The 13,286-nt window shown below is 43.2% G+C and overlaps 1 protein-coding gene across 5 annotated transcripts in view; it reads left to right on the forward strand.

The window, feature by feature from the left end:
* The window catches only part of DGKD (diacylglycerol kinase delta), a 111,332-nt gene continuing 98,046 nt past the window's right edge, over positions 1–13,286 (forward strand). For all 5 annotated transcript variants that reach the window (XM_036857114.1, XM_036857118.1, XM_036857117.1 and 2 more), the window contains exon 1: positions 1–163. In XM_036857114.1, coding sequence (XP_036713009.1) covers positions 8–163 — 156 coding nt within the window. In that variant the 5' untranslated portion in view covers positions 1–7. The remainder of the gene's footprint in view (positions 164–13,286) is intronic.

Genomic DNA, 13,286 nt, shown 5'->3' on the forward strand with positions numbered 1-13,286 from the left:
CGGCAGCATGGCGGCGGCGGCGGGTGCCCCTCCGCCGGGTCCGCCGCAGCCGCCTCCGCCGCCGCCGCCTGAGGAGTCGTCCGACAGCGAGCCCGAGGCGGAGCCCGGCTCCCCGCAGAAGCTCATCCGCAAGGTGTCCACGTCGGGCCAGATCCGCCAGAAGGTGAGCCCGCGGCGGCGGCCCGGGCGCGCGCCCCTCACGCCGCGGCAGCCCCGTGAGGCCCGCAGTTCGGCCCGAGCAGCCGCCCAGGCCCGGCCCGGCCCGGCCTAGGGTCCCGCCGGGCGCCGCTGCCCGGACGGAGCGCGCTCCGCGGGGTAACGGACCAGGCGCCCGGGGCTGAGCGCGCCCCCCGGCGGGGCGGCGGCGGGGACCCCGGGCCGGGGAGCAGGTGGGCGCCGCGCGGGGCCGGGCGGGCGGGGCGCTTGGCGGGGCGGGCCGCGAGGAAGCCCCGCGCCGCGAGGACCGGGAGGGACAGGCCTGCAGGCTGGGGGGCGAGCGCACCAGAAATGGGGACTCCTGGCTGCGTCCGGCCGGCGAGCGCTCCCCGACTCGGGTTCTGCACATTTCTGAGGACGGATCGGGCTCTTTCCCGCTGGGTGCTCTGCACTCACCTGTGGCCCCTGAGAAATCCGATTGGACCCAGGTGTGGGGCTCTTCCCTTCCCTCCCCTCGCGTGTATTTTCGTGCGGGAAAGGGCAGGGATGCGCGTCCCGTGACCGTCTCTCTCTCCCTCCTCGGGAAAGCGGGGAGAGGGGGCTGTCCCTGGCTGCGCACCCGCTTGGCATCTCACTCTCGGTGGAGAACTCCAGACGCGAAGTATTAGCTGCAGAAAGACGCATTTCCTTTCTGCAGGAGTAAAGTTGCACCCTTTGTTTTCCCATTGCGGTTTCTGTTGCAAACTGCTTTTGGGTTTTGCTGCAGGTGAGCCCTCTGTGTTAGCACTCGGCTTCCTCAGGCAGGTGGTTGGACAGGTGGCTGAGGGCAGACTGGGTCTGTGGACAGCCTGGGCAGATCCAGCTGGCACAGACTATCTCATCCCGCTGCACTGCGCTTTTCCTCCAGGGCCAGTGAGTTCAGCTGGTACTTTTACCGTGGGAGCCATTTCTTGCTTAATCTTATGTCAGCCTCTGATACCTGGGGTGGGGTAATCTTTTGTCCTAATGTTACAAACAGTTTTATTGTGAAGTGCTCCAGTTATTCAGCACATAGGTATTGAACACCTCCTTTGTTCCAGGTATAACAGTAATAGTAATAATTATAACGCTAGTAATTCTCCAATGCTTACTATGTGCCAGGCACTTTTCTTGGGTTAACTTTACAGCACTTTACATGGGTTAACTCATTAGCATTGGTGAAAACGCACTGTGTTGGGTGTCGTCTGTCATTCCCTTCTTATGGAATTGGAGGTGGAGAGGGTAAGTGTCTTGCCCGGGGTGTCACTGGTAGTAACTTGGATCTGGATCTGAACTATGGTCAGGATCCCAAGATGGAAGGCAGTTTCTCCATTTCGGGGTTCCCAGCCTGTAGGAGGAGATGGACACCCGTCCATGTGGCAGTATGATGTAGTAAGTGCTGTGGAAGCTTAGGGGAGTGAGAATCCAGCTACCCTGGGAGGCAGGATCTTGCGGGAAAGAGTTTGTCAGGCTAAGTAAGGAAAGAAGGACTTTCCACCTAGTTGAATGTTGTATCTGCAGGTTTAGGCACACCTGGGAATGGTCAGAAGGTGAGTGGGTCAGATTGAGAGGAATGAGGAAGAGACTGGAAAGGTAGATCAGGCTGGATTTTGAAAGGATAGCCCTGGAGTTGGGTTTGTGGCCTTGGGCAAGAGGGAGCCACTAAGGATTATTCAGAGCGTGAGAGTGATGGGTCAGAGGTGCTTCTAGAAAGATCTCCAAGTAGCCCTAAATGGTACTGATAGGAGTTGTTCTCACCTGTTGCTTGGTCCTCAAGCATGGTGTGTGCCCAGTATGGGTTGGATCATGTGATTTACAACTGTTATTAAGATTTGATCTCTCAGAGATTCCAGTGTTTGTCCAGAATTCTGTTCTTAAGGAGGCTTTTTTTTCCCTCTTAAAACAATAGCTGTTATACCAGCTGTTCTGGCTGAGGAGGAGTGATGGGTAGAGTGTTAAAAATACACCCTGAGGACTTGAGTTTCTGAGTACAGTCACATCTGCTGTACAAATAGCTTAAGGTTGAGTTTTCTTTTGTGTTGTTAGAGATTGATGGAATGTGAGGTTTACTGTGTGTGTGGTAGCTCCCAACCTCCCTTCCCCACTCCCCCTTTTAAAGCAGATAAGCCATTCAGAAAATTCCTCTGGTATATGTGGTGCACAGGGGAAATATCCAGAATGGTATGGGGTATCATTCTGAGTCCAAAAAGGAACGACCCACTTTAAGCATTTAAAACAGAGAGTGTTCAATGGGGAGTGGTCGCGCAGGTGCTGAAGAATTGAGAATGCAAACAGTGGGCAGTGAGGCAACTCTGTGATGAGGCAGCAAACAGGAAACCACTGCCACCCCGAAGCTGGAGGACAAGCCGGGAGGCAGCATATCAGGAACAGCTACCACTCGCCAGAGGCTGGAACCACCATGGGTCATCTGGCGGGGGCTGGAGGCTTGGAAGGACACAGCTGCTCATGGAGACTCACCCCATGCCCCCTCCTGCTTGGGAAACCCAGCCTGCAGGGATCAGCCCATCTGCAATTTGGAGTAGAGCGGAAGAGTGAGGAATGGCACTGAGGACAAGCTGGCCCAGGACCGGAGCTGTATGTGTGTCAAGTTTGTGAAACGTTAGTCCAGTGCGAGCTAGAGCTGTCTTAATGGAAAAAGAAAAGGAAGTGTCTTATGACAGTGCTTCTCACATTTTCATGTGCAGACACGTCCCCTCGGGATCTTGTTAAAATGCAGATTCTGGTTGAGTAGGTCTGGAGTGGGGCTAGAGGTTCTGCATTTATCACCTCCCAGGAGATGCTGCTGGTCATGGACCAGACGTTGAGAAACAAGACCATAACGACGTGTATAAAGAGAAGCCTTACCAAGCGCCAAAAGAAATCTTTATTCGTGAGGTTCTTTTAAAACTTTTCCCCAAGTCTTTGATGGGGAAAGTCTTTGAAAATTTGATGTGTATAGATTTGAGATGGTCGTTTATTAGTTTAGCATTTCATGTATGTCTGATATTTTCATAGGTTCCAACTGTCCCCAGCAAACACATTACTTCTTTTCATTTCCTTACCATAGTACACAGTAGTGATTTTATAGGACCACATACCTAGTGTGGAAAAAAGAAAATGGAACTAATACACTGATAAATTAGTTTATGAACACATTATAAGGTACTTTGAAATCTGAGTAGAGAACAGTGTGATTCTGTGAAGCCTTATCAGTTAAGATGGAGCTTAATTTATTTAAAAGTTTTTAAAAAGTTAACATTTTTGGCTTTGGGCATTAAAGTGCTTATATTCTTAATTTCAAAGTTAAAGTATTTTTTCCATTGTGAAATGAAGACTAGTAGAAAGTAAGTAAAATGTTCAAGTTGTAAAATACTTAAAAAACAGCTTTACTAAGACAAAATTCACATACCATACAGCTCACTCATTTAAAGTATACAGTTCAGTGGTTTTTTAGTATATTCACGGTTGTGTAATCATCACCACAGTCAGTTTTAGAACATTTTCATCACCCCAAAAAGAAACCCATGGGACTTCCCTGGTGGCGCAGTAGTTAAGAATCCTCCTGCCAATACAGGGGACACGGGTTCGATCCCTGGTCCAGGAAGATCCCACGTGCCACGGAGCAACTAAGCCTGTGCGCCACCACTACTGAGCCTGTGCTCTAGAGCCCTCGAGCCACAACTGCTGAGCCCGCATGCCACAACTACTGAAGCCCGTGCGCCTAGAGCCCGTGCTCCGAAACAAGAGAAGCCACTGCAATGAGAAGCCTGCTCGCCACAACTAGAGAAAGCCCGCGTGCAGCAACGAAGACCCAACGCAACGGAAAAAAAAAAAAAAAAAAGGAAACCCATAACCATTAGCATTTACTCCCCGTTTCCTCCCAACTCTCTCAACCCTAGGCAACTGCTAGTCTGCTTTCTATTTTGTGGATTTGCTGATTCTGGACATCTCATATAAATATAATATGCAGTATGTACCCTTTGTGTCTGGTTTCTTTCACTTAGTAAAATGTGTTCAAAATTCATCCACGCTGTAGCCTGTGCCAGTACTTCTTTTCGTTTTACTGCTGAGTAATATACCCTTGTATGGATGTACTACGTTTTATTTACATTCATCTGTTGATGGGCATTTGGGTTATTTTCACTTTTTGGCTATTCTGGATAATGCTGCTCTGAACATTCATGTACATATTTCTGTGTGTACATATGTTTCATTTCTGGTGGATATATACCTAGGAGTAGATTTGCTGGGTCACATGGTAACTCTATGCTTAGTCTTTGAGAAACTGCCAGACTATTTTCCAAAGTGACTGCAGTACTTTACATTTCCACTAGTAAGGTATGAGGGTTCCAGTTTCTCCATGTCCTCAGTTGTTTTATCTTTTTGATTATAGCTATCCTAATGGGTGTGAAGTGGTAAAAAAGGGTTTTTTTTTTCCTTAAATATTTATTTATTTATTTTTTGGCTGTGTCGGGTCTTAGTTGCAGCACATGGGGTCTTTCGTTGTGGCACGTGGGCCTCTCTCTAGTTGTGGCTCGCGGGCTTAGTTGCCCCGAGGCATGTGGGATCTTAGTTCCCTGACCAGGGATTGAAGTGGCATCCCTTGCATTGCAAGATAGATTCTTAACCACTGGACCACCAGAGAAGTCCCTAAAAGGTTTTTTTAAAGCTAGTATGTAGCAGTATTTAAGAGTCTAAACTTTGGTGTCACGAACAAGTCTCCAAACCTCTCAAGACTTGGTTTCCTTATCTGTAAATAGGGAAAATACTAGTTCTTGGGTAACGAGTGGTGACAGTAAATGTTAGGTGTGTGTTCCTGAGCCTCAGTTTCTATCTCTGCAAAATAGAAGTGATAATAATAGTTCTCAGATCTGTAAAATAAAAATGATGACGGTAACTCATAGAATCAAGTGAAGTAGTCTTTGTGCAACGCTCATTTAGCGTTGAGCCTGGCATATTAAGAGCATTCAATAAATGGTTGCTTTTATGATTATTTCTGTCTTTCTGATTGTTCACTTTTTATAGCTTGACTAGTAGCCATCCCCCTGAACCCCTCCGCCCCCAGCTCAAGCTGATCTGGGTGAGTCTCCATCTCTAGCAGCCAGAATAGCAAATAAAAACAAATCTGGCAGACAGTTAACAGTGAGTATCTTTTTAAAAAATTGTTAATTTATTGAATACTAGTGGGAATAGCATGGGCTAGGTGTTATTTTCTTTATTTCACAGATTCAGTTTAACTCAGCAAATAGTGGAGACCTTAAAATTGTTCAGTGTGCTGGCACTTGGGGGGGCCTTCCTGAGCAACAGAGAACACCCCTAGAGCTAGTAGTCTGAAGAAGGCATTAATAGAATAACCACATAGGTATTGTAGGGTTGTTTTGGTGATGAAAGGACTCTAAATCTAATGTCTGGTGTCTTTGTAAAAGCAAGAGGAGGAAGATTTGGACACAAAGGAACACACAGAGAAAAAAGCCATGTGAAAACAGAGCCAGCAATTTAGATCTGTGCTGTCACAAACCAAGGACCAGGTGGGGCCACTAGAAGAGGTAATAGATAGGATCTCCCCTGGATCCTTTAGAGGGAGCGTGGCCCTGCTGACACCTTGATTTTGGACTTCTAGCTTCCTGGACTGTGGGACAACAAATTTCTGTTGTTTAAGCCTCCCAGTCTGTGGCCTTGGTTATAGGGCAGCCACAGGAAATTAACGTAGGGCATGTACTGACTCTGAAGGGGACGCCAAGGGGCTGAGCTCTGTGAAGCAGTCAGAAATGCCCGTGGGACCTGAGGTATTGGGATCTGCCAAAGGGCAGCAATCCTGGGTGAGCTCCCTCAATTTGGTTTAGGATCCCAAAAAGCCACTTCCAAGGAATGAGGAGGATTAGAAGTAGGACTTCCAAAGGCCTGCAGTCATGCTTCATAGCATGTCAGGTCTCTGAAATTAAGGTAATCCCAGAGTGCTGTTGTTTTTAGGTGCTTAACAGAAGCAACTTCAGTCCTCTGTAGAGGGAGATGACATCATCCAGTCGTCCAGTTATTTTCACAAGCCATGTTGTAAATTCACTGTTTGGTGTTCAATGAAGAACAGACACACGGGGAGGCAAGGCCACGTGAATTAAAACCAATGGAAACAGCAGACTATAAAGACAGATTAACAGGGGCTCTAGACATCAGACACAGATTTTGAAACAACTATGCTTACTATGTTTAAGGAGATGAAAGACCAGACTGAGAATTCTGGCAGAGAACTAGAAACTAAAAAAGAACCAAATGAAAATTCTAAAACTGGAAAATGTAATAATCAAAGTTAAGTTCTCAAAGGAAGGGTAGAATAGACACGGCTGAAGAAAGAATTCAGTGGCCCAGAAGATAGCTCAAAAGAAAATTACCCATAAGGAAGCCTGGAGACATAAAAAAATGGAGAAATTAGCAGATAAGGCAGGAGTCAGAGATAACAGTGAAAAGGTCTTTTATGAGAAAATTGGGCAGAAACAACATTTGTAAAGATAATGCCTGAGAACTTCCCACAACTATAAAAAGGCACCACCCACAGATTCAGTAGCCATGTGAACACAAAGAAAGCCTCACCTACCACTTCATAATAAAACTGCTGAAAACCACAGATGAAGAGGAGACTTGAAAGCAACTGGAGACAGATTACCCTCAAAAGAGCAACAGTGAGATTGACAGCTGTGTTCTTAACAGAAGCCATGGAAGCAGAAGTCAGTCGAAGTTTAAGTGCTGGAAGAAACTGCTATCCCTAATTCTTTACTCAGCCAAAAGATCCTTCAGAAATAAAGCTGAAATAAAGATGTTTACAAATAAACAAAATCAATTTTTTGTGTGCAGACCCATAATGAAGGAAACATCAAGGGGTGTTTTTGTTTGTGTCCTGGCTATTGTAAATAGAGCTGCAATGAACATTGTGGTACATGACTCTTTTTGAATTATGGTTTTCTCAGGGTATATGCCCAGTAGTGGGATTGCTGGGTCATATGGTAGTTCTATTTCTAGTTTTTTAAGGAACTTCCATACTGTTCTCCACAGTGGCTGTATCAATTTGCATTCCCACCAACAGTGCAAGAGGGTTCCCTTTTCTCCACACCCTCTCCAGCATTTACTGTTTGTAGATTTTTTCATGATGGCCATTCTGGCTGGTGTGAGGTGATACCTCATTGTAGTTTTGACTTGCATTTCTCTAATGATTAGTGATGTTGAGCATCCTTTCATGTGTTTGTTGGCAATCTGTATATCTTCTTTGGAGAAATGTCTATTTAGGTCTTCTGTCCATTTTTGGATTGGGTTGTTTGTTTTTTTGATATTGAGCTGCATGAGCTGCTTGTAAATTTTGGAAATTAATCCTTTGTCAGTTGCTTCATTTGCAAGTATTTTCTCCCATTCTGAGGGTTGTCTTTTCGTCTTGTTTATGTTTTCCTTTGCTGTGCAAAAGCTTTTAAGTTTCATTAAGTCCCATTTGTTTATTTTTGTTTTTATTTCCATTTCTCTAGGAGATAGGTCAAAAAGGATCTTGCTGTGATTGATGTCATAGAGTGTTCTGCCTATGTTTTCCTCTAAGAGTTTTATAGTGTCTGGCCTTACATTTAGGCCTTTCATCCATTTTGAGTTTATTTTTGTGTATGATGTTAGGAAATGTTCTAATTTCATTCTTTTACATGTAGCTGTCCAGTTTTCCCAGCACCACTTATTGAAGAGGCTGTCTTTTCTCCATTGTATATTCTTGCCTCCTTTATCAAAAATAAGGTGACCAGGGGCTTCCCTGGTGGCGCAGTGGTTGAGAATCCGCCTGCCAATGCAGGGGACACAGGTTTGAGCCCTGGTCTGGGAAGATCCCACATGCCGCAGAGCGGCTGGGCCCGTGAGCCACAATTGCTGAGCCTGCGCGTCTGGAGCCTGTGCGCCGCAACAAGAGAGGCCGCGATAGCGAGAGGCCCGCGCACCGCGATGAAGAGTGGCCCCCGCTTGCCACAACTGGAGAAAGCCCTCGCACAGAAACGAAGACCCAACACAGCCATAAATAAAACAAATAAATAAATTAAAAAAAAAAATAAGGTGACCATATGTGTGTGGGTTTATCTCTGGGCTTTCTATCCTGTTGCATTGATCTATATTTCTCTTTTTGTGCCAGTACCATACTGTTTTGATTACTGTCGCTTTGTAGTATAGTCTGAAGTCTGGGAGCCTGATTCCTCCAGCTCCGTTTTTCTTTCTCAAGATTGCTTTGGCTATTCAGGGTCTTTTGTGTTTCCATACAAATTGTGAAATTTTTTGTTCTAGTTCTGTGAAAAATGCCATTGGTAGTTTGATAGGGATTGCATTGAATCTGTAGATTGCTTTGGGTAGTATAGTCATTTTCACAATGTTGATTCTTCCAATCCAAGAACATAGTATATCTCTCCATCTGTCTTTGGGTTTAAAATATATATAGAATTGAAATACATAGCAACGGTATGTAAGTCAGAAAGGAGGTAAATGGAATAAAACTGTTTAAAGTTTTCCTTGCAATTCCAGGAAAAAGAAAAAGAACCAATTAATATTAGACAAGTCAGGGATACATGTTGTAATCTGTGCAGCAGCCACTAAATTGTGAAAGATGATATGGTATCTAAGCTAAAAGGCAAGAAAAATTGAATAATAAGAAATTCCAAGGGCTTCCCTGGTGGCGCAGTGGTTGAGAATCTGCCTGCTAATGCAGGGGACACGGGTTCGAGCCCTGGTCTGGGAAGATCCCACATGCCACGGAGTGGCTGGGCCCGTGAGCCACAACTACTGAGCCTGCGCGTCTGGAGCCTGTGCCCCGCAACGGGAGGGGCCGCGATAGTGAAAGGCCCGCGCACCGCGATGAAGAGCGGTCCCCGCACCGCGATGAAGAGTGGCCCCCGCTTGCCGCAACTGGAGAAAGCCCTCGCACAAACCGAAGACCCAACACAGCCAAAAATAAATAAATAAATAAATAAATAAAGTAGCTATAAAACGCAGCTTTCTTTAAAAAAAAAAAAAAAAAAAAAAAGAAATTCCAAATCTGAAAGAAGGCAAGAAAGGAGAGAAAAGGGAGAGGGAGAGATTGGGAGTTTGGGATTAGCAGATGCAAACTGTTATGGATAAACAACAAGATCCTATTGTATAGCACAGGGAACTATATTCAGTACCCTGTGATAAACCATAATGAAAAAGAATATAAAAAAGAATGTGTATATATATATGTATAACTGAATCACTTTGCTGTACAGCAGAAATTAACACAACACTGTAAATCAACTATACTTCCATAAAATTTTTAGAAAAAGGAGAGAAAAGGAAACACTGAACAAGTGGAACAAAGAGAAAGCAAACAGTAAGTGGATAGACTTAAATCCCAATATAGCAGTAATCACATTAAATGTAAGTGAAGTTGAATGCTCCAGTTAAAAGTCAGAGATTGTCAGACAGGTGAGAAAACAAAAGCAGACCAGGTTATTTAAGAGAGATATATTTAAAACAGAAGGATGACCCAGCTCCCAGAGAAATGGAAATAAGAACACAAATAAACAAATGGGACCTAATGAAACTTAAAAGCTTTTGCACAGCAAAGGAAACCATAAACAAGACCAAAAGACAACCATCAGAATGGGAGAAAATATTTGCAAATGAAGCAACTGACAAAGGATTAATCTCCAAGATTTACAAGCAGCTCATGCAGCTCAATAACAAAAAACGAACAACCCAATCCAAAATGGGCAGAAGACCTAAATAGACATTTCTCCAAAGAAGATATACAGATGGCCTACAGACACATGAAAGAATGCTCAACATCAGTAATCATTAGAGAAATGCAAATCAAAACTACAATGAGATATCATCTCACACCGGTCAGAATGGCCATCATCAAAAAATGTAGAAACAATAAATGCTGGAGAGGGTGTGGAGGAAAGGGAACACTCTTGCACTGTTGGTGGGAATGTAAATTGATACAGCCACTATGGAGAACAGTATGGAGGTTCCTTAAAAAACTACAAATAGAACTACCATACGACCCAGCGATCCCACTACTGGCATATACCCTGAGAAAAACCATAGGTCAAAAAGTGTCATGTACCACAATGTTCATTGCAGCTCTATTTACAATAGCCAGGACCTGGAAGCAACCTAAATGTCCATCGACAGATGAATGGATAAAGAAGATGTGGCACATATATACAATGGAATATTACTCAGCCATAAAAAGAAATGAAATGGAGGTATTTGTAATGAGGTGGATGGAGTTAGAGTCTGTCATACAGAGTGAAGTAAGTCAGAAAGAGAAAAACAAATACAGTATGCTAACACATATATACGGAATCTAAGGAAAAATAAAAAAAAGGCCATGAAGAACCTAGTGGCAAGACGGGAATAAAGACACAGACCTACTAGAGAATGGACTTGAGGATATGGGGAGGGGGTGGGGTGAGATGTGACAGGGTAAGAGAGTGTCATGGACATATATACACTACCAAATGTAAAATAGATAGCTAGTGGGAAGCAGCCGCATAGCACAGGGAGATCAGCTCGGTGCTTTGTGACCACCTAGAGGGGTGGGATGGGGAGGGTGGGAGGGAGGGAGATGCAAGAGGGAAGAGAAATGGGAACATATTGTATATGTATAACTGATTCACTTTGTTATAAAGCAGAAGCTAACACACTATTGTAAGGCAATTATACTTCAATAAAGATGTTTAAAAAAAAAAAAAAACAGAAGGATATAAAAAGATTGAAAGTAAAAGAATGGGAAAAAATACTATGCACACATCAACCTAAAGAAAGTTGCTGTAGTATTTTAATGTCAGACAAAATAGTCTTTGAGGGCAGAATTTATTATTAGAGATAAAGATATGATACTGATAAATGATAAAAGTTTTATTTTAGATACAGTAATTTAAACTCTACATACCTAATGTAACTTCAAAATATTTAGAAGAAAAATTAATACAACTGTAATGGAAATAAATCTATGATCATAGTGGGATATTAAACACACCTGTTTCAGAGGCTGTTATGATAAGCAGACAAATTTGTAAAAATAAAGAAAAATTGAACAACAAAGTACTAAACTTGACCTAATGGACATATATAGGACACTGTACCGAGCAATTGCAGAATCAAAATTCTTTTCAAAAGCACAGGACACATTGGTCAAAATTCACTATGTGCTGGCCACAAGGCAATTCTCAACAAATTTCAAAATATTGAAATTATACAGACTGTGTTCTCTAACAACAGTGGAATTAAGCTAGAAATCAATAAAATGAAAATCCTCATATATCTGGAAATTTAGAAATTTGTTTCCAAATAACTTATGAGTCAGAGCTAGAAAATGTTTTCAGTTGAATGATAGCAAAATACGTATAACTAATGGGATACCGCTGAAGTAATGTTTAGAGGGAGGTTTATATCTTTAAATGCATTTATGTTACAAAAGAAGACTGCTGAAAATCCATGAGCTAGGCTGTGTATTAGGTGATTAGAAGACTAGCAACACATTAAACTCAAAGAAAATAGAATGAAGGAAATAATGAAGAGCAGAATTTAACGAAATGAAAAATACTCATTAGAAAGGATAAACAAAGACAGAAATGGCGTCTTTGGAAAAAAAAACAATCTGACAAAATTGACAAACCCCAGCAGGAGTAATCAGGAAAAAATTAGAGCAAGCAAATAATTAATGTTAGGAATGAAAAAGGGACATCATCGAAGATCTTGCAGATGTTAAAAAGAGTAGGCAGGTATTATAAACAACTTTATACTTTGAATCTTTAGATGAAGTGGACAAATTCCTAGAAAAACACAACTTAAAGCTGACACAAATAGAAATGTAAATTGTCTTTATAACTATTAAAGATATTGAATCCATAAGTTGAAATCTTCCAACAAGGAAAACTCTAGGCCCAGATGACTTTACCAGTGAATTCTAAGCATTTAAGGAAGAAATAATACCAGTTTTACATAAAATCTTCAGGAAATAGAGACCTGAGACCAGCAAAATTTCAAAATTATAAAACCTAAGTTCCTTATAAGAAAAGAAGATGACAGTCCAATATTACTAATGAACATAGGTGAAAAATTCCTAAACAAATTGTATGATCTTCTCATAGATGTGTTACCCACTAGTCTGGGCTGAGACCCCGTGTCTCAGCCAGTAACAAAACTGATGCTGAGATTGGAACGGCACAAGCGCACAAGCTTTATTCAATGGCCTAAGAATGGAGAAGTGGGAACTTAGTTCGCAAATCAACTTCTCAACCCTGTTTAGGCTGGAACACCATGTGTATAGGAGGGTCAAGGTAAAAGGGAGGGAATTGAGTAAAGAGAGGGAGGAATATTCATGACTTATCTGAGAACAGGGGTGTGGTTAGGACCTGGAACTGAGACAGTACTCCTTTTTAGTCCTTGTATGGGCTCTTCTGGTCGTTGTCATGGTACTTGTCAGCTGTCATGGCGCTGGTGGGTGTGTCGTTCAGCACGCTAATGCATTACCGTGAGCTTATGCGGCCCTAGGTCTACTGGAGGTCAGGGCTTCCGCCATCTTGGGCCTAGCTGGTTCTAACCAGTTCTGGTGGGCTCTTGTTTTTCTCTTCTGGTGGTTTCCTGTAAGACAAGGGTAACACTTCTCGAGGCTAACAGCTGTGGTACCATTTGCAGGAAAAACATTTTGATAAAATTCAACATTCATTCATACTCAAATTGGAAAGGGGAGAGGGATGTCAAGCTTTTTCGGTAAAGGGCCAGATAGTAAATATTTAAGGCTTGTGGCTGTACACCATTTCTGTGGCTGCTACTCAACTCTGCATTGTAGTGTAGAAGCAGCTGTAGGCAACATGGGCATGACTGTGTTCTTCACAAAAATAGGTGATGGCTGGATTTGCTCATGGACTGTGCTTTGCCCAACCCTGGAAGCCTCTTTTGACTACACCTGAATTTATGCTAATAAGGTGACTCAGGGTGGGGCCCTTAGATAGCTTCAGGATGGCAGCTGGTCACCAGAAAGACCAAATAAGCTGTTAGAGGTGGGAACTTTCAGCCTTACCCCCAACTTCCTAGGAGTGGAGTGGGGCTGGAGGTTTGAGTTATAAAATCTCTTTAAC

The sequence above is a fragment of the Balaenoptera musculus genome, chromosome 7, assembly GCF_009873245.2.
Source record: "Balaenoptera musculus isolate JJ_BM4_2016_0621 chromosome 7, mBalMus1.pri.v3, whole genome shotgun sequence".
Classification (NCBI taxonomy): Eukaryota; Metazoa; Chordata; class Mammalia; order Artiodactyla; family Balaenopteridae; genus Balaenoptera; species Balaenoptera musculus.